Source organism: Quercus suber, unplaced genomic scaffold, assembly GCF_002906115.3.
Source record: "Quercus suber isolate HL8 unplaced genomic scaffold, Cork oak 2.0 scaffold_338, whole genome shotgun sequence".
Lineage (NCBI taxonomy): Eukaryota > Viridiplantae > Streptophyta > Magnoliopsida > Fagales > Fagaceae > Quercus > Quercus suber.
In genome coordinates this window covers 623,702-644,139 of record NW_027069790.1, presented here as the reverse complement: position 1 = coordinate 644,139, position 20,438 = coordinate 623,702, and the positions used below count along the sequence as shown (strand labels likewise).

General features: G+C 30.5%; 1 protein-coding gene across 1 annotated transcript; it reads right to left on the bottom strand.

Annotated features, from left to right (window-relative positions):
• Window positions 1–3,460: 3,460 nt before the first annotated feature.
• LOC112029403 (cysteine proteinase mucunain) lies at window positions 3,461–6,583 on the bottom strand. The gene is given in 5 exon segments (XM_065759688.1): window positions 3,461–3,912; window positions 4,022–4,513; window positions 4,516–4,617; window positions 4,789–5,024; window positions 6,036–6,583. Coding segments are annotated over 5 exon segments (1,395 nt in total). The 5' UTR covers window positions 6,502–6,583; the 3' UTR covers window positions 3,461–3,813.
• Window positions 6,584–20,438: the final 13,855 nt, after the last annotated feature.

Here is a 20,438-nt window from a genome sequence, read left to right as displayed (position 1 = left end):
CCTCTCTCCCTCTCTCAACTTATGGATTTGTTGTCTTGCAGGTGAAATATTACAATATTACTCTATTGTCCTCAACATTCAAGAGGTTATTTATTATTATTATTATTATTATTTAATAAAATGAATTGCATCAATGAATAGATAACTTTTTATCATGCGTGATCTTAATGGAGTAAAAAAAAAAAGTTATTTAGCAATGTGTGAATATTATTTGCAATTGAACATTGTGGCGCAAAGGAATCTAACCAACTGTACCACACTTGAAAACTGCCGTCCAATATGGCTGGGGTCTTTGCCCATTCCATAGTACAGTGCTGTTTTTCAAGTTTAGGCCAACGATCTCATCCTTGTAGTTGCAGTGCAAAATGTGGCAAAATAGTGAAAACCCCAACTACCCACACACTGATCAACACCAATTTCAATCATTTACCATTTACCATTTATTTTTATTTTATTTTTTTTAAATGTCAATCACTTCTATCCATTCCATCACAATTTTCTGAAGCTCCAAGCCTCTGTAAACAAAGGATTTGAGGCAGGAAGCTGCTTGCACAGATTGGCCCTATATTATACATCCTTTATTATTTTTGACTGTGACTGTGAGTGAAGATGTGTGCTTATAAATATCTTAATATACTCCTTTTGAAATGTGCTTAGATTTAAAAGCAATAAGATCATCAAAATAATAATAATAATAATAAATAAAAGCAATAAGCCTCATCTTCTCTATCCCAATTCACTATCTTAACCAAATACAAAAAGCTTATATGTTTATACTATTTTACTACTTATTTTATCATTATCCAACCGATACATAATTTTTTCTAAGTTCTACTATTTTGCAATGAAAGTTGTAATTATGGGTGTTGACGGATTTTGTTGAGTTGAGTTAGGGCTGTCCAAACCCATCCAAAGACCCAATCCACCAGAAGAAACCGACCGGATCTGATCCAACACCGGTCGACATGACTACTTCGGCGGTCAGAAGTGGGTCTTCTCCACAAGAAAACTGACTCCAATGAATCGGTTTTAGTTTACCTCCCCCCAAAACTAGAAAAACCCGAATCGTCTGACAAAAACCCAAATTCCTGCGAAAACTCAGATTTCGGTGAAAATTTTCCTGATCTTGATGAAAAAACCTAGATTTCGATGACATTTCAAGTAGATTTGGTGAGATTTTAACTGGATTTGGTGAAATCTCATCAAATTCAATGAGATTTCCGCTGGATCTGGCAAAATCTCATAGATTCCGATGAGATTTTCGCCGGATCTAGGTCTTTCTCTCCATTTCCTCGCTGTTTTCTTGCCATTTTCTCAGATCTATGACATTAACTGACTCGTCCGCCACCCGTTGAAGGTCTAATCCACAAAGATTCCGGTGAAAATTTTCCTGATCTTGGTGGAAAAAACCTATATTTTGATGATATTTCAAGTAGATTCGGTGAGATTTTAACTGCATTTGGTGAAATCTCATCGAATTTAGTGAGAATTCCGCTGGATTTGGCAAAATCTCATAGATTCCGATGAGATTTTTGCCAGATCTAGGTTTTTCTCTACATTTTCTCGCTATTTCCTCACTGTTTTCTTGCCATTTTCTCAAATCTATGACACTGACTGACTCGTCCGCCACCCGTTGAAGGTCTAATCCACCCAACCCATCTACTCCAGAGATCGATGGCAAGTGAGATTTTCTGCCACTCGGTTCTGTTGGGTCAGTTCTAGGTTGGGCACAAACTCGACCTAGACCGACCCATGGATAGCCCTAAGTTGAGTCAAGTCAAGTTGAAGAAATCTCCAACCCAATGTAGCTTTTTTTTTTAAAAAAAAAAAAAAAACCAACCAACCAACCACAGCTTGGAGGAATTTGTTTGGGATTATTTAATCAAGCCTAATAAAAAAAAATGTGGATTTTTATTCAACTATTCAAATACATTATTCCATAAAATATGTTAGGCTGTGCAATTGCTCTAACAATACAATTTCATAATAACTGTCTTAGAATACCATAGTAAATCAAACTATGTCCCCTTTTTTTGGTAATCAGGACTAACATTAAACACTAAACAAAAAGAAATAGAAGCAGAATTATTTAAGCAGAATTAAACTAATGTCCCTTCAGGGACGAACTCACGATTTTAAGTTAGTGGGGGCTGGAGATTAAAAAAAAAAACTCCAAATAGGTGTCCATATAGTATTAAAAAATTATAAATACATAAAATCATTGTTTCTAAATATATTAAGATACAATCATTTACCAACAAAAATAAAAACAAAATAATTTTTTTTAATACTATGTCCAGGATTTTTTTTTTTTTTTTTGGTTGAAGTAAGAGCATTTCACAGTGGTATTGCTAAAAAATTTAGCATTTAACACCTTAAAAAGTTATTTTATATATTTTACTAACTCACTTTACAATACAACCAATATCAAATGTTCTATTTATTTTTATCACTTCATTTAAAATAATATAAACAACTCATTAAAATAATAAAGAAAGAGAGTGAATTTGAGTTTTTTAATTGAAGGAAGATATATAATCTTAATAAAATATTGTCTTTTATTTTTAACAACTTGTTACAGTCAATTGGTATTTATACCAGATTACTGTAGGTGCAAAAAATTTAGCATTAGCTTGTCTAACACATGATTTTTTGGTTCTTTGATTGTAAAATAACTATTTTTTTGGGGCTAAAATACAATCCCCATTGTGAATATTTTTATTGTTTTTGTTAAGTTTTGGGTTAGACAGTTGTTATTTGAGTCTAAATCTTCTATCCCACTCTTCCTACTCCACTATATTCATAAATAAAAACATGTCACATGTCTATCTATTTAATTAAGTGCTAAATTTATGCCTCCTATTATTCCAATTTCCTAAATATGATGCATTATTTATTTATTTATTTTAGGAAATTGAAATAATAGAAGGCATAAATTTAACACTTAATAAAATAGATAAACATGTGGCATGTTTTTACTTATGGAGTATATAGTGGAGTAGAAAGAGTATAACTTTTGCTATTTAGGTGAGATTAGCTAGGATTATTGAGGAGAAATGGGACTAAAGTTTTGTAAAGGAGCCTAATTACAAAATAAAATATATAATAACTAAAAAAAAAAAAAATTGGACCAAGTGGCCGGGCCCCCACTTGGGTCCGTCCCTCCTCCACCCGCCCCCCTTCCCTAAAATTTTAACGACACAAACCCAACCCAATTTTACACCCAAAAAATAAATAAATAAATAACCCATCAATTCACAGAAAACCAACCTGAGTAGTTCATATTAGGATCAAGTTCATTGGGTTAGCAAGTTGAATGCACACCCCCTAACTACAAGTCTACAACTATGTTGGAATGAGATAAATTACTGCCTTCTATAAATTGGAGGTTAAACAGAAAGAAACGGACATGTGGCTATAATCCATGCTTCACTATTAAAAACAAAAAACAAAGAACATATAAAAAAAACCAATCACAATTATTTTTTTTTGATAGGTAAACAATTTTGGGATTAAAAACCAATCACAATTATTGAAAAGATAAGTTGGAAGATATATACAAATTATTGGTTGATTGACAGTTCTAATTTTTGAGTCTAGGCAAATAATGAGAGTATTTACAGTAATCATCATATAAAAATATATATTAAAAAAAAAAAATTGAAAGCCTCCATCCCAGGTTTAATTGGGGTCTGCAGAAACTTTGAGTTTAATGAAGAAATAGCATTTCTTCTTGCAACCCTTCAAGCATAGCTCTAAATTCTTCATCATTTGCCTTTCCACTTTTCAGACCCAACATGACCGCAAGGATTCTCAAGCACTGCTTTTCTTCTTGTCAGCAATATGGCGAGGCCGAGTGCTTTTAGCAGGACTGCGCTTCAATGCTTTAACTCCCAATGGATTGTCCTTGCTCTGTTGCATAGAATGGTATTAGTAACAACCAGAACAAAGAGGAGAAAATAATATAAAGGAGGTGCTAGAATCTTTATGGATCATAATAAAAGAGTTCAATTGTAATTACCACACGGCAAGTTCCAGCATTAACATCACAGACGGGATACTCATGAGGGCAGCAGCTGTAATTGTCATCACAGCAGGTTGCAGACTCCAAGGGGCAGCATCCCCATCCAAAACAGTAATCACCATACTGATACATACAGCAGCATGTGCTTCCCGCAGGGCATGAGTAGTATTCGTCACAAACAGTTTCCGGACTTGGCGGAGGAGATGGGGGAGAGGGACCAGGGTTGGGGGGATTCTCACTGCTCTTGATTGGGTATGAGGCCTCAATTGCTATCCCACACTTGCCAGTGTTGGTGCTGACCACATTGCGCTCTAACTTGATGTACCCTTTCTCACCCCAATCTGAACCCCAAGAGTTCCTCACAAGCCAGTAATCAACACCATTTTCTGTACCATATCCAACAGCAACCACACCATGGTCTAGTTGTGTTCCACACAGCCCAGTGAAGACACCCTGTATGGACAAACAAGGAATTTGCAACAGAAGTGAATTAATGTAATGTGCACGACAATTTTGTTGTTTCTAAGACTTGCCTTCTCATCATTTGTAGGAACATCTTCATATCCATCAATGGTCACAACCCGAGCATTTCTCTGAAACGTTAAAAAAAAAAAAAAAAAAAAAAACAATAAAAGAATTTAGGATATAGAATAAAACAAGAGGACTAAAGTCTAGAGCAGAAAAGTTCATATGCTCTTCCAATCAATTCAATTGTTTTAACTTCACAAAGAGATTGAACAACAAAACATGGATTTGACACAAACCCGATTGGGATCACATGAGCCATCACGAGCCTTGTAAGGGTAATCTTCTTCAGAATCAATGCCACCATTATTTATGATGAATTGGAAGGCATAGTCCATGAGACCTCCATTGCATCCTTGGTTATATGTCTGATCACAGTCCACCAATTCTTGCTCCGACAAGGAGATAAGATCACCTGTCACAATTTTATTTATCCCTTCCACCGCACCAATAGTAGAGAATGCCCAGCAACTCCCTTCATCATATACAAATAAAACATCAGCCTAATGTAAAATTACCTTCAGTTGCAAACAAAATAATATAACATCCTTAATCTTTAACCAAACAACATCTAAACCAATCTCGTTAAACTAATCCCCACTTTGAATTCACATATTTTGTAGTCGTTTGATTTGTGACATTTTACATAATCTCACAGCATTAAACTAAAATGAACCTTTTTTTTTTATTCGTAAGTTATGAAACCTATGGGTCTTGAACCATCGAAGTGCCAATTGAGGTAGAGCTTATTGACAAGAGCCTAATTTTTTATTTTTCTTGTAATGTATTTCTTACTAAAAGCCAAAGGTATTCCTTAGGTGTAGTATGAATCCTACAACATTTTACAATTTTTTTTATAATCATTTAATATCAGCCAGTAGAGTCAACATTAAACCATCAAATTAGCAATTGCATAACTACCCGATTGACTATCCAGAATAATATATATTTAGTCAAAAAAAAATTAATATAATTTTTTTCCCCAAACTTACGTTTCTTTTCCGTTTAAGAGTTTCTTAAAGAACAATTCTTCAAGCCATGTGAAGATAAAACCAAAAAAAAAAAAAAAAAAAAGCNTTTAGAAGACGCTCCTTTTGGGGAATGAACTCAAATGATTTCGTGCTGCCAAGGTAAATAGTTAGTAAGGGAGTTATAGAAAACCAAAAAAAAAAAAAAAAAAAGTCGAAACGTATGCATCAAAATCTCCACCAGATAAAAAATAATAATAATAATAACAAAATAATTGATAATGAAATTCCCAGCAATTTTCCAGTAAAATATTTTTCCAGTCAAAGTCTCCAAAACCGTGTTAGAACATGCTTCAAAAACAAGATAATTTGCTAATCCCACGCTCAAACAAAGTCAACATCTCATATATTACGTCCATGATCACGTTATTCAATCAAATTTCTATCTTTCTATAAAATTAAAAAAGAAGTCAAATATTCACAATTAAAAATAATAAAAAAAAAAACCAAAAACTCACCGCATTGGCCTTGATCCTTAACATCAACGACAGCTCCTTTTTCTCTCCAATCCACACTCTCCGGCAACTCCTCGCCGGACCGGTAAGCGTACCGGTCACTCTTGGTCCCGGAAAGCATGCCCTTCCGGTCCATCTTGGTGCCCAAAAACATGGACCGGTACTCCTCGTTGGTCAGATCGGCGAACCGGTTCAAGCCAAGCTTGTACGTGGGGTTCTCCTTCGCGTTATGGTCGTCGATGAACCGCAGGTTGTCCTTGAAGATTTCGAATCTCTTTTCCTTCTCTGCCAAGGCATTGTAAGCCTTTCCATGCTTCATCAACCAAGCCTCGTACATGTGACGGACGTGTTTCTCGGTCCTCAAACCGTGTTTCAGATCGTATTCGATTATGGACATGTCCATGGCTGTTGCAAAAGCAACGCAGAGAACAAAACAAGAAAGAACAACAACAGAGGAAAGTTTCGCCATGTTTGAAACAAAAAGGAGGAGATGGGTTTGGTTTTGTTCTTCTTTTTTTTTTTGGGTTTGTGGGTTTGTGAATCTAGACTTGTTGATATATAAAGGTGGGAATGAGAGAGAGTTTGAGATGGATTCGATAGGAGAGAGAGTCCCAAAGTACGTGGAAATAGGAGTTTCTGTCTGTCACGCAGGTCATGGGTGGCCCACCTAAATTTTGGAAGGTCCTTTTGTTATCTAGCGATGTTATATGCACGCCAAATTTCACAATATTACTTTTGTAACTGCTAATTAGGTAAGATTTTATTGGTTTTTACATATGCACTGCTGAGACTACTTTTTTTTTTTAACTGTGGATAAAAATCTGCCACGTTAGTATGTGTTAAAATTTTTGTAAAATTTGTTGTGCCTATAGACTTTATGGTTTGGTGTTTTTGCTTTCTTTATTTGGTTAAGCAAAATTATAGGTCAGAAGGATGAGTGGGAGATGGCCAAAAACAGATAATAATCAGTCTGGCCACGCTTGTTTACCATAAATGATATAGGAGAAACACTATAATATATAAGATTTATTTGTAATTTTTTTTAAATAATTGGATTGTTACAAATTTACAATAATTGGCACATAAAAAAAATTATAATAATAGGGAAGGAAGATTCAATCACAAGTTCCCCTAATAAAGGATCTTTGACCCACCTTGTAAGTTCAATTTGTATTTTTTTGGTATTTCTAATTGAAATATCTAAGATTCTAATTTTCACTCCTACAATTATTGAATTATAAAAAAGAAAAAGGAAAAAGAAAAAGAGAGAGACCCTTTGCCTCATTATGGTTAATACTTGATAAAAATAAATAACAAATCTAGTAACACAAATTTTCAATAACTCTTGGTGTTGCTTGTTGTGAATGATACATTTTAGAGTCTTGTTCGTGGAGAGCTAATATTAAAGTAATATTACTCCAATTACATTTTAACACATTAAAACTACCGCACACCCTTGGTACAATGGTCAATTCACAAGTATAAGTGCTTATGAGATGTGGAGGGCAATGACCGAAGTTCAAGTTTTCAGAAGGGAGCTTCACATACATATGCACTGAGATTAGGGTAGAGTAGAATTTATATCTTAAAAAAATAATAATAATAAAATAAAAAACTTAGTAAATTATGAACAAATTTGTGAAAATTTTATGTCCCTGACCTTCCAAAAAAATAAACATAATACAAAAGTAACTCAATAGTTGCAAAAAAATTTCTCAAAAAAATTGGGTACAAATCTTTTTTTTTTTTTTAATTTTTTTTTAAGATAAAAATCTAGGAAATATTTGTTTTTGGTTTCAAAATAACTTTGTAGTTTATATGAATTTTTAATTTAAATTGCACTAGTATTATGTCCATACAATGCACAACAATTTATATGTAAAATAAATCAAATATTACAAATATCAATGAAATTGAAAAAAAATTATAAAGGTTAGTTTATGACATAAGTGATAAGCCTATCATATAAGATTGATTTTTAATAAAAAAAATTATGGTAGATAAATAATTGAAAATAAATAACGAAATTTAATTTCTTTAAAAATTTTCAAACTTTTAATAATAGAATTTTAATTGAAATAATGATTTAATTTTATTGAAATTTTGGTACTAAAGTCGTAATGAGGAGAAGATATTCACTTATCACAATTATGACTTCTAGAAGACCTAATTTTTAAGAAAATATACCTTTTGGTCCTTCTTAGTCTGTTTTTTTTTATTGACGTTTCCTTTTAGTCCATTGTATTTCAAAATTCTCAATTTACATCATTGACTATTAGAGAAGAACATAAGGAATTAGACAAGAAAGAAAAGGTACTCCTACTAGTTTCACACTATTAAGATACATTGTATTTGCCTTTCTCAAAAAAAAAAAAAAAAAAAAAAATAGATACATTGCATTTGCCATCTAAAAAAGGAAGTAGAAAAAAATGCATTGTATTTGAAGAGTTTACCAAGGCATTGTTTGGTGACAACTCTTTCGTAATAAAATGTTGATAATCTTAATATTGTCATATTTATAAGGCAAAATTTAAGATTTTCTTTTTTTGGTTGAAAGATAATTTGAAAAGAGGGAGAGAAAAGGGCAAAAATAAGATTCATCTAGGTTAAATCTTAAAAAGTAGTTCTAAATCTATGAAAGAGTTCCGATAGTTTTTATAATTCAATAGATGGGGTGGTGAGATTTGAATATTAAATGTTTCTATTGAAAGCATTAAAGTCTAGGAGGTATCAACTAATTGAACTACCAAGATCTAATAGATGTCAACTAATTGAGTTACGAAAGTCTTAACCAATGATTATTATCAATTCCCCTTCTCCCTGTTTAAAAACGATGGTCTCCTTTTTAAACAGATGTGGGCTAATTTTATTTTATGAGGGCTGAATGTTGGTTATTAAATTATGGTCCAATTTTAGTTGAGTCTGGGCTAAAGTAGGCAGTTGCTTTTGCGTTGATTTTGCTTGTTTTTCTAGGCCCAAATAAGCCCTAATTGATCTGTGAGCTTAACACAGCGTCCAGAATAACCCACCCATTTAAGGACCACTAGTTAGGATAGCATGTGCTTGCTGTGGAAAAAATATGGTTATTAAGATCAATTCTAGATTTTATTTGTATTATAAAACAAAGATATGAATCATTTGATTTTTAAAGTATATAGAGATTTACATTAATCAAAAGAGAAGTTAATTTAAAAATTTTGATAATTATGTTGTAAAAAGATAATCTCATTCACTTAAGAATTTTGATCAACCACAAAGTTAGAATAGTTATTTAAAATATAAATATTTATTTAACTATAATAGTTTTTTAGTACCTCCTTGCTAAAGACAGTATATTTACTCTCTAAAAACTTTTAAGAATGATAATGAATATCATCATCTTCCAACAATAAACAATTGAGTTTTGCTAAAAAATTAAAAAAAAAAAAAAAAAAAGATAACAAAAGGCATGTGTCATCGAATTTTTCATTAAATAAATTATAAGTTTTGAAAATTTAAACATAGAAAATCAACGTTCTTTAGATAACAAATAAAACACCTAATATTATCATTCTAACTTTCTAAGAATTTTTATCATTTAAAACTCAAAATACGTAAAGAAAAATTTTAGAAAGTTAAAATTTAGCGAGAGTAATTTAGACATTACACAATAAAATATTTTAAGAATCATAAGCTTTCATTAGGGTTTAACTGAGAGAACAACAATATGACATATTTGCTCTTTTTCAAAATATTAAGGGAAAAATTGCTAGATTTTAAAGTTTAAGGAAGAATTGTAAATTACCCCAAACATAAAGGATGAAAAAAAAAATTTCCTAAGTTTTTGTTTTTGTTTTTGTTTTTGTGTGTAAAACTATGTGTTTTTACTTAAAATAGTGTGTAAAGAAGAAAAATATACAAAAAGTCAACCCAAGAAAATTGTATGTGAAATAGTGAATTTTGGCTCAATAAAGTTAATTAAACCAACAAAAATTTTATAAAACACAACAGAATGATGCAACATTTTCATAATATCTTTATAATTTTGTTATATTTTATTTTAACTTGTAAAGAATTGACAGTTCAGCAGTTTTGAAAATATTGTGACAACATCAAAATGTCTTAACATTTTTCACACAAAAAAATGTTATGTCCATGACATTTTTACAACAAATCATAAGTAATAGGTAACAGTGAAGATTGTTGTACAGTATACTCTGCGACGTGCAACAGGGTGAAGTTCTCCTATGTTATCAAAAAAAAAAAAAAATCATAAGTAATAGGTTACTACAAGTTGGTATTGGTGGGCAAAAAAGTAGTTTCATTGGTAAGTTTAAATTAGAACTAATAACAATTTACCATATTTGATTTGTTATGAAAGTGTTGTGAAAATTATTGTGGATATAGCACTTTTTTTTCACAATACTTTTATTTTTAGTTGTAACTGGTTCTAGTATGATATTTTATTTTGACCTATAATGAATTAACACCTTAACAATTGTGAAAATATTGTGCCAATTTGTGATGTTAATATTTTATTATAATGTGAAACAGCGTGAATTGGACAACCAAAATAATATAGCAAATATACTACAACTTTATGCATTCACAAAAAAAAAAAAAAAAAAAAAAATAAGTGGCCTACAAAACAGTGAAAGTTGAACAAATCAAAACTACTGTAGCTAAATTACTGTAGTTTTTCCTATTCACTCTTTATATTATATATATAATAATAAGAGAGAGAGAGAGAGAGAGAGAGAGAGAGAGAGAGAGAGAGAGAGAGAGAGAAGAGAGAGAGAGAGAGAAATATAAAATGCACTTACAATGTAAATTTGTATTGTAACACATAAAAAATGGCAAATGTTGTACACATTTGCAAATTTGTACAATTTTTTTTATGGCAAATGTATATAATATTTGCTACCTTTTGTGTGTATATAATGTAAACTTACATTACAAGTAGAAAGTAAATATATAAGATCCTTTAAAAGAAAAAAAAAAAGCTCAAACCAAGTTGGTGAACTTAAAAAAAAAAAAAAAAAAGAGGGAAATAGGCAACTCACTAAACCATAAATACTGTTCATAACACTGTTTATGAGCTTATTAAATACATATAATATTTGTTACTTTCTGTGTGTATATAATGTAAGCTTACATTACAAGTACAAAGTAAACATATGAAGATCCTTAAAAAAAAAAAAAAAAAGCACAACAAAGTTGATGAACTTGAAGAAAAAAAAAAAAAAAAAAGAGGGAAAAGGCAAGTCACTAAACCAAAAATATTGTTCATAATACTATTCATGAGCCTATTCGCTTTTTTATATATAGAAAAAAAACACAAATCAATGACTAAAAAAAAATGATGAATAGTACATATTGAACAAACCAAAAGTACTGTAATTTTTACACATTCATCCAATAAGTGTCACAACATTTTCACAAAACATTTATTTTTAGTTGTGGTTGGTCACAGTTTCATATTTTATTTTGATTTATAAGAAATTGACACTCAATAATTGTGAAAATATTATGAAATTTGTTGTGTCAATATAACAATATATATGCGGGTTCTTATAAATATTTAAAAGAAAAAAAAGTACAAATGGAAGACAAAAAAAAAAAAAAAACGTTGTAGTTACTGTAGCTATAGTGCCACTTGAACAAACCCAAGTGGCACTGTAGCAACTGTTCAAAACTTGAGAAAAAAAAAAAAAAAAAAGATAAAGACTCAATAAACCAAATGTGTACTGTAGAGCTTATTAAATGTATAATAGTTGCTACTTTTTGTGTGTATACAATGTAAGCTTACGTTACAAGTACAAAGTAAACATATAAATATCCTTATAAAAAAAAAAAAAAAAAACTCAAACCAAGTTGGTGAACTTGAAGGAAAAAAAAGGGGGGGGAGGGCAAGTCACTAAATCAAAAATACCGTTCATAACACTATTCATGAGCCTATTTGCTCTTTTTTATATAGAAAAAAGAGCTCAAATCTATGATTAAAAAAATAGCGATGAACAATACATATTGAACAAACCAAAAATACCGTAACTTTTACACATTCACCCAACAAGTGTCACAACGTTTTTACAAAACATTTATTTTCAGTTGTGGTTAGTCATAATTTCATATTTTATTATTTTATTTTGACTTATAAGAAATTGACACCTCATTAATTGTGAAAATATTATGAAATTTGTTATGTCAGTATAACATATATATATATAGGTTCTTATAAATATTTAAAGAAAAAAAAAGTACAAACTGAAGACTTAAAAAAAAAAAAAAAAAAAAAAAAAAAACGATGTAGCTACTGTAGCTACAGTGCCACTTGAACAACCCAAAGTGGCACTGTAACAACTATTCAAAACATGAAAAAAAAAAAAAAAAAAAAAAAAAAAAAAGGACTTAATAAACCAAAAGGGGCACTATAGGGGCATTGCCTCCTTTTATATAGTTAGTAGATAGTAGACTGAAAATTACTTTTCTTGGATTGCATGTGTTTTGTCCGGAAAAGAGCAAAAATCAAACAAAGCATGTTTCACAAAAATAGAAGGCATGGGACTCTAGGATTTTGGTTGTTCAGAGTATTGTTCAGAAAACTTCACCATCGAAGTTAATTTTATAGTGGTAGTTCCTTGGGGGATCCACTTTGAGATAGCTTGGTATTTAGCTATGTACTGAATTACGGATCTCTATGTGTCCTTTTGGTTTGAGTTTATAAGTACAATTTTTAACTATTAGCCTTTATCAGTTTAAGTACAGTTTTTTAAAACTTGCTTTTCTTACTTTTTGCATAGGGCTGTAAACTAGTCGAATTTTGTCGAGTAGTAAATGTTCAAGCTCGGCTCAACAGTAAAAGCAAAATATTCAAACTTGGCTTGAGCTTGATATGAGCCTACAAATAATGTTCGAGTTTGAGCTTGTTATAAAGTATAAAAGTTTGAGCTCGGCTTGGCTTGGTTCATTAGTCAAGCTAAGCTCGAGCTCTATACTTGAAATCTAACACAAGTATATTATCAAGCCTATATCAAGTTTATTATCTAGCCTATTTGGTTTGAATGAGTTGTCTCAACATATAATTAATTAAAGTTTTAGAAGAATATGAGTTTACTTGTCAAGCTCATATCAATTTCATTACAAAACTCATAAATAAGCCTAGGCTCAACTTGTTTTGTTACTTTTGTATCGAGCCTTGGTGCTCACGAGCTTGTTCATAAACAATATTTTTTACTCGGGTTCGGTTCGTTTTTTAAATAAGTCTAAAACTAAAGCTTAAGCTTGACTTATTTATAAATAAACAAACATGAACGAGCTTTTTATTAAATCAAGCCTGAGTTGTTTATGAACGACTTAGTTAATTTATAGCCCTATTTTGTGAAGTACAAATAATGAACTTTAACACACTTTTCTAGCAAAAAAATAGATAAGCTCTTTTCAAATGGACACACAAACCCATTATTATGAATAAACTAGTTTTATCATACCTCCATGCCGGGGCTCATTTATGTTTGCTAAAGAAAAGCACACAAAACCTTTGTTGGTGGCATAATGGTTCAAGTTCTTTTTTTTTTTTTTTTTTTTTTTTCCTGGAAAGAATAAAATTTATTGCAACAACAAAGGGCCACACTGCACCAAGAAAGGGCCCAACAGCGCCAATACCATCTATGCTCAAGGCCCAACTTGACAAGCATTGTGCTGAGATTGCTACATTAGCCCAATCAGTAGTCATGTCTTGTTATTTTATATATATATATATATATATATAGATGAGTTCAAGTTATATCTGGTGTACTTTCTAAAAAAAAAAAAGTTATACCTGGTGTAACTTAACAAGAGTTACACCATTTGTAGACCGTAGATTTTTAATTGATCTAAGGTTAAAAAAATAGCATTAAATGCTAATTGACTTACACTCTTTCACTTATTAATAGCAATTTTGTTTCCCTCTCCTTATTTATTATTTAAAACATTTTACATATATTCCTTTTCTTGCCAATGACTTTAAAATATATTTGCAATATTTTTTTTTTTTTTTTGTTGAGTTCGTACTATTTTTTTTTTCTTCTTTTAAACCGGTCATACTCTTATAGTCTTATCAGTTGTGAATATATATCCTGTCTCCTTAAAAATAAATAAATGGCTAAGTGTTGTTAATTTAATGAGGTTTTAAATAATAAGTTTTTCAAATAATAATTAACACATATACTTTTTTTTTTTGAATGACTTTACAATTATATTTGCAATTCTCTCTTCTTCTTTTTTGGGTGTGCTTGAGTCTGTAATACTCATGTCATTTTCTCTTTTTGGATTCTGGATCCCAAGTTTATTGTTTGATTATAGAAGTCAAATGCTTGATCAAATTGATTCAGTGTAAATTTATAATTGAATCAACAGTTGAACCTGATCAAATATATATATATATATATATAAAATAGGATCAGTTTTTTTTTTTTTTTTTTGAGAGGAAAATCTGTTCAGTTGACAACGTTAACAATTAAAAATAGTAATAATATATTTATTGCTATATGATCTTTGGGTAATTCAAATCCTATGTATATGTGTTTTTTATTTTAATTTTAAATTCATTCAATATGAGGAAGAAAAATTCAAATCATATGTTTAGGCTTAACAATTGACGTGATGATTCCCCCCTTCCCCCCAACCAAAAAAAAAAAAAAAAAATCAACATGATGCTTACTTTATGGATAACTCAAAACTATATATATATATACACACACACATATACATACATATATACACGGAATGCCTAAGTAGTGCAAATATATTTGTAAAGTCATTGGCAATAAAAGGAATATATGTAAAAGGTTTTAAATAATAAATAAGGAGAGAGAAACAAAATTGCTATTAATTAAGTGAACGAGGTGTAAGTCAATTAGCATTTAATGCTATTTTTTTAACCGTTAGATTAATTACAAATCTACGGTCTACAAATGGTGTAATTCTTGTCAAGTTACACCAGGTGTAACTTGAACCCATCTCTATATATATATATATATTTTAATTTTGTTAATCAAGTGACTGTCTTTAAATTTTCAAGATAAAATAGATTTAAACAAATTCTTTTCTTAGAAAGACAAAAGATAGGCAGATTAGTTAAACAGTTGACGTGCCTCACTCAACCAAGTTAGGAGCATTCATCAACTCAAAAAGTTAAGATCTTCAACACAACTAGCAGATGATAAATCAATAGAATTCTGAGAAAAAAAAATGAATTAAGAAGAAAGAAGAAAAGAACAACATTAATAGGAGGACTATAGAAAGATTAAAAAAAGAAAAAAGAAAAAGAGTAAGATCTGGAGGTTGGGATGGGGTTATGGCTTAAAAAGATGATAGTGGATGAAAACAAAAATTGGAAGAAAGAAAAATAAAGTTGAGAACTTGAGATAGAGATGGAGATCAAAGATTCCGTTGAAAAATAGATATATAATATAATACTTATCTGTGATTCAATGGGGTGCTCGGTGAAAACAAATACTGCGTTGCCAAAATTTGTAAAAAGAGGGATTTGGAAAATGAGCTGTTAATGGGGTATTAAGTTTGGGAATAGCTATGAAATGGTGTCATATTAAAGCTGCAGTGTGTGTTGTGAGTTTTGGGCAAAAAAGCTCTGTTTAAGGGTTGATTTGGCCCAAAAAAAAAAAAAAAATGTCAGTATAACGACGTGTCACATAACACTCAAAACTAACCGAGGGTGTGATTTTGCTAATGGAACCAACTTTTGGAATTTAAAATCAAAATTTTCAAATTTCAGGATATAAAATTTAAGCAACTCCAAACTTTAGAAATATACTATGCAATTTACCCAAAAATTAATAAAGGTAAGAGCCAAACCTAATGGGAAGGTCAAAGAACAGTACTTTAGGAAAGCACCATGAACCATCACCTATTAGTGCATTTTTATTGTAGTTGGCTAGTTGCTTCAAATTTCCTCAAAGCATAATATGGTAATCATAGAAATTGAGGAAAAAATAACAATAATAAAGGTTAGAGCCAAAACCTAATGGAAGGTCAAAGGCAATACTTTTGGAATGCACCATGAACCATCACCTATCTATTATTCCAGTTCTTCAAGTACAACTTGATAAATGCTGTTTCAATTTAAAATTGAATTTATTTTTATCATTAGTTTATGTACATATTTTTTATGATTTCACTATTTGTTTTAGACAACCATAATTTTAACTTTTTTTTAATATAAAAAACAAAATAAATTGATCCAAATTCCAAAACACAAAATATATGTTGCTTTCGCCCTCTTTTTAACTTTCATTGTATTTTTCCCTTTCTTTTTGGCAAAAGATAGATTTTCTTGTTTCATATTAATATATATGGTTTTTTCTTTCTTTTTTGTTGAGAAAAATATATATGTATTTTTGGTTGTCTCAAGGCGATATAATTAAGATTAGGACACAACACATACCTGCAATTTTAGACTTTTTTGGTTCAAGCCACCACGCTTCCGTGGAAAACTGCTGAGGTCACGTCCTCTCACGCGCCTAGAACTTGGCGTGGGGCTAGCAATAGCATCCCATAAGCTATAGCCATTGTCCATTGATACGAAATTTCCTAATTATTCATTATTTTCATGTGAGTCTGTGACAATGCCTATAAAAATAATTTTCTCAAAAAAAAAAAAAAAAGACTATAAAAATAATTTTAAAAATATATAAAGTTCTAAACTATTTCAACTTGGATTGTATTGTGAATATTCATATGTGTTTTTTTTTTTTAGTATATCTAGGTTCACATCATGTGAGCTCCTTTTTTTAAAATTTTCTTTTTTGAGAATGACACATCATGTGAGCTGAATGACTGATTTTATTATTTTTTTATTTATCATAATAATCTCAGTTTAATCTATATTTATGACTTCATTCATAATCTAAAATGATAGATTATGACAAATGAAAACAAAATATAAAAATATGAGAAAATCTAAATGGACTAAGCCACATGAAATAATCTTCTCCAACATCAACATCCAATGCATTATGCATTGGATGTGTATATTCAACCTTCAATTGAGAGCCTCTCATGTATACAACAAGATGCATGAGATGTCCTTTTCAAACCACATGTCTGTATCACACTTGAATTGAGATGTATCATATAGGATTGTGCTAGAAACTGCACATCTCACATTACATTACAACAAGCCATAAGCCATTGTTACAAAATATCCTAATTATTCAAGTGAGTCTGTGACCCAATGACAATTAAATAATTTAGACAATATCTAAAATATTGCAATTGGATTGTACCATGAATATTCATATCGTTTTTTGAGTATGTCTAGGTTCACAACATGTGAGCTGAAAATTGATTTTTTTTTTAAAATAAAAAATTTAACATCATTTCTTAGTTTTCACTTTTCCCACTTTTTCATACATATTTTATGGGTTTTTTCCTAAACATTCTGTTATGGGCTTAATCATACCCTAGCTTGTCTTTTGCTTATTCTTAATTTAAAGTGATATATTATGACATAAGAAAAAAAAATTAAACGAGAGAAGATTTTTTTTATAGATAATATTTCAATTATGGTGTTTACTCTATAATAATTATTTTTTTATCATTAATTTGGTATAGACGAGATTTGAATCTCATATATTTTATTTGAAGACAAAAAACTTTACTAGTTAAACTAATTGAAATCTATGAAAGAAGATTTAAATCAATTAGGCCACATGAAAGAACCATTTCCAACATCCTATTCATGCATACATGGCTGTCTTAACACATGTAAGTCTCAAGAATGTGTGGATTCCATCAACTATGATCAGACACCTGAAGTATACAACAATGGGTGCATGAGATGTCGTTTTCAGACCCTATGTCCAATGTATATCATGCACATTTGAATTGAGCTGTATGATCATATGGGACTGTAGCATAATAATAAATTAATTATCACGTGCAATTTTGCCACCCTTTTGGCCAAAAGTGCTACAGCAATATACTAAATCCATGCTATGTTACAATTTCCATGCAGTCACATTTAATTGTATTAGGCTGAACAGGTACAAATATCATACACAAATTGCTCACTTTCATATTATTCTAATAAATTGAGACCATAATGTTTCCAAATAATAATAATAATAATAATAATAATAATAAATTGAGACCACCAGTGCCCAATTGTATAGAAACAATGAAACATCTCCATGCAACAATTACAGGATTCTATTATTCTATATTGAAAAATCATTTTGTGGAGGGTGTGCTTTGACAGCTTGTTTCCATAGGCAGCCGCAGCATTAAAAAGGCTATTAGTTGGCGTAACATGGTTTGGGGCTTTATTCTGTGCGATGGACTTTGATAACAATCAAAGCATAGCTTCCAATCTTAAAATTAGTATATATTTTTCAACATTTTAATATAACAACATCAACGGTTTTTAGTATCTTCTAGCTAACTATTTGTATTTATGGGGGGAGGGGGATCTACCTAGCTAACTAATTGTGGGATGGAGAATCTGTACTTGCCTAGAGATTGTTTGGTTGCTCAATGGGTTTTCAAACATTAATCTATATATCTGGATAATAATAATAAGATTATAAAGAAAATTTTGTTGGGGCCTATCATGAGTCATTCATGTTAGAATCCCATTTTCTCTTATTGTGTGTGTTTGTTTGTAAAAAAAAAAAGGATGGATAATTGTCTTACATTGGTTCAGAGAGTATGTTTATGTGTAGTTTAACTTACTTTATTGTTTTTTAAAAAGCTACCATAATTTTTGAATGAAATTTGTGTTAAAACCCTATCTTTTATGTGTGTGTGTGTGTGTGAGAGAGAGAGAGAGAGAGAGAGAGAGAGTTGATTAAACACAAGAACAATTTAATTAAGAATTTTTTTTTATTAATAGCCGAGAGGGCCAACGGATTCGATAGTCGTATTCTCAAGTGGAGAGTCGACAATGAGAAAAAGTGTAGCAAAAGGCAATGAAGGTAAGAGAGATCTTGATCTCCATGGTCGTGGAACTTCTTGTTACTACTTGTAGCCTACTAGACATTGACCTCCATGGTCTAATAAGATCTTGACCTTGTCCACGTTGAGAAGGGCAAGGTCTCAACATAAGCTACTATAAAAATGAGTTAGGCAGTTTCGAAGTATTAAGGGTTTGTTTAGGAACATTTTATCTAGTTTTTTTTTTTGTTGAAAATGTGTTAAAATATAATTATATTTTTGAAAAAAAAAATTGAAAAAGTGAGAAAAAATGGGAAAAAGTGAGGTTTTAAAAAGTTATACATAAAAGCTAATAATTGATGCCAAACTCACCCTAAGTTTCTTAACCTAATATTTAACTGAAAATAGTTGGAGTTGACCTTAGATAACATGTCACTTACCAAAACAATGGTTGAAGCTAGTTAAAATGTTTCATTTTGAACCAAGTTAGAAGGATAAAACATTTCATGAGATTCGGTTAACGGATGCCCTTAAGGTAATAGTTAATAAACTATTTAAAGAAAGTTTTTATAAGAACTTCTTGTTACTACTTGTAGCCTACTAGACATTGACCTCCATGGTCTAATAAGATCTTGACCTTGTCCACGTTGAGAAGGGCAAGGTCTCAACATAAGCTACTATAAAAATGGGTTAGGCAGTTTCGAAGTATTAAGCGTTTGTTTAGGAACATTTTATCTAGTTTTTTTTGTTGAAAATGTGCTAAAATATAATTATATTTTTGAAAAAAAATTGAAAAAGTGAGAAAAAATGGGAAAACTTATATAAAAGCTAATAATTGATGCCAAACTCACCCTAAGTTTCTTAACCTAGTATTTAACTGAAAATAGTTGGAGTTGACATTAGATAACATGTCACTTACCAAAACAATGGTTGAAGCTAGTTAAAATGTTTCATTTTGAACCAAGTTAGAAGGATAAAACATTTTATGAGATTCGGTTAACGGATACCTTTAGGATAATAGTTAACAATTTATTTAAAGAAAGTTTTTATAGGAAAAAAAATTAATATTTTGACAGTCTTTTTTATTTTTTATAAAAATTATGTCAAAACTTTCTTAAAATAAATTATTAATTATTGACTTAAGAACACCCGTTAGCATGACTATTTATTAATAAACAATTTATAAAAAAAATTTAATATCTTATTCACGAAAAATATAAAAAAATTATCAAAAAAAATTAATTACTTTTCCTTGTTTCGTTTGATTGGAGAAGCTAGTTTCGTTAAGGATACGCTCGTGACAAGTTGAACGAGCCTTTAAGAAGCGCGTAGCGTGTGGTGTACCAGTCGCTTTTGACCTATGTTCCCACTTCCCATCTCCCATAACCATAAGCCAAAGTTTTTTTTTTACACGCATTTGACTATAAACTATTATAATAAAAATGTTTGGTCATTCAAAACTGTATCACCCTCGTTTGACAGCTCCAATACTCT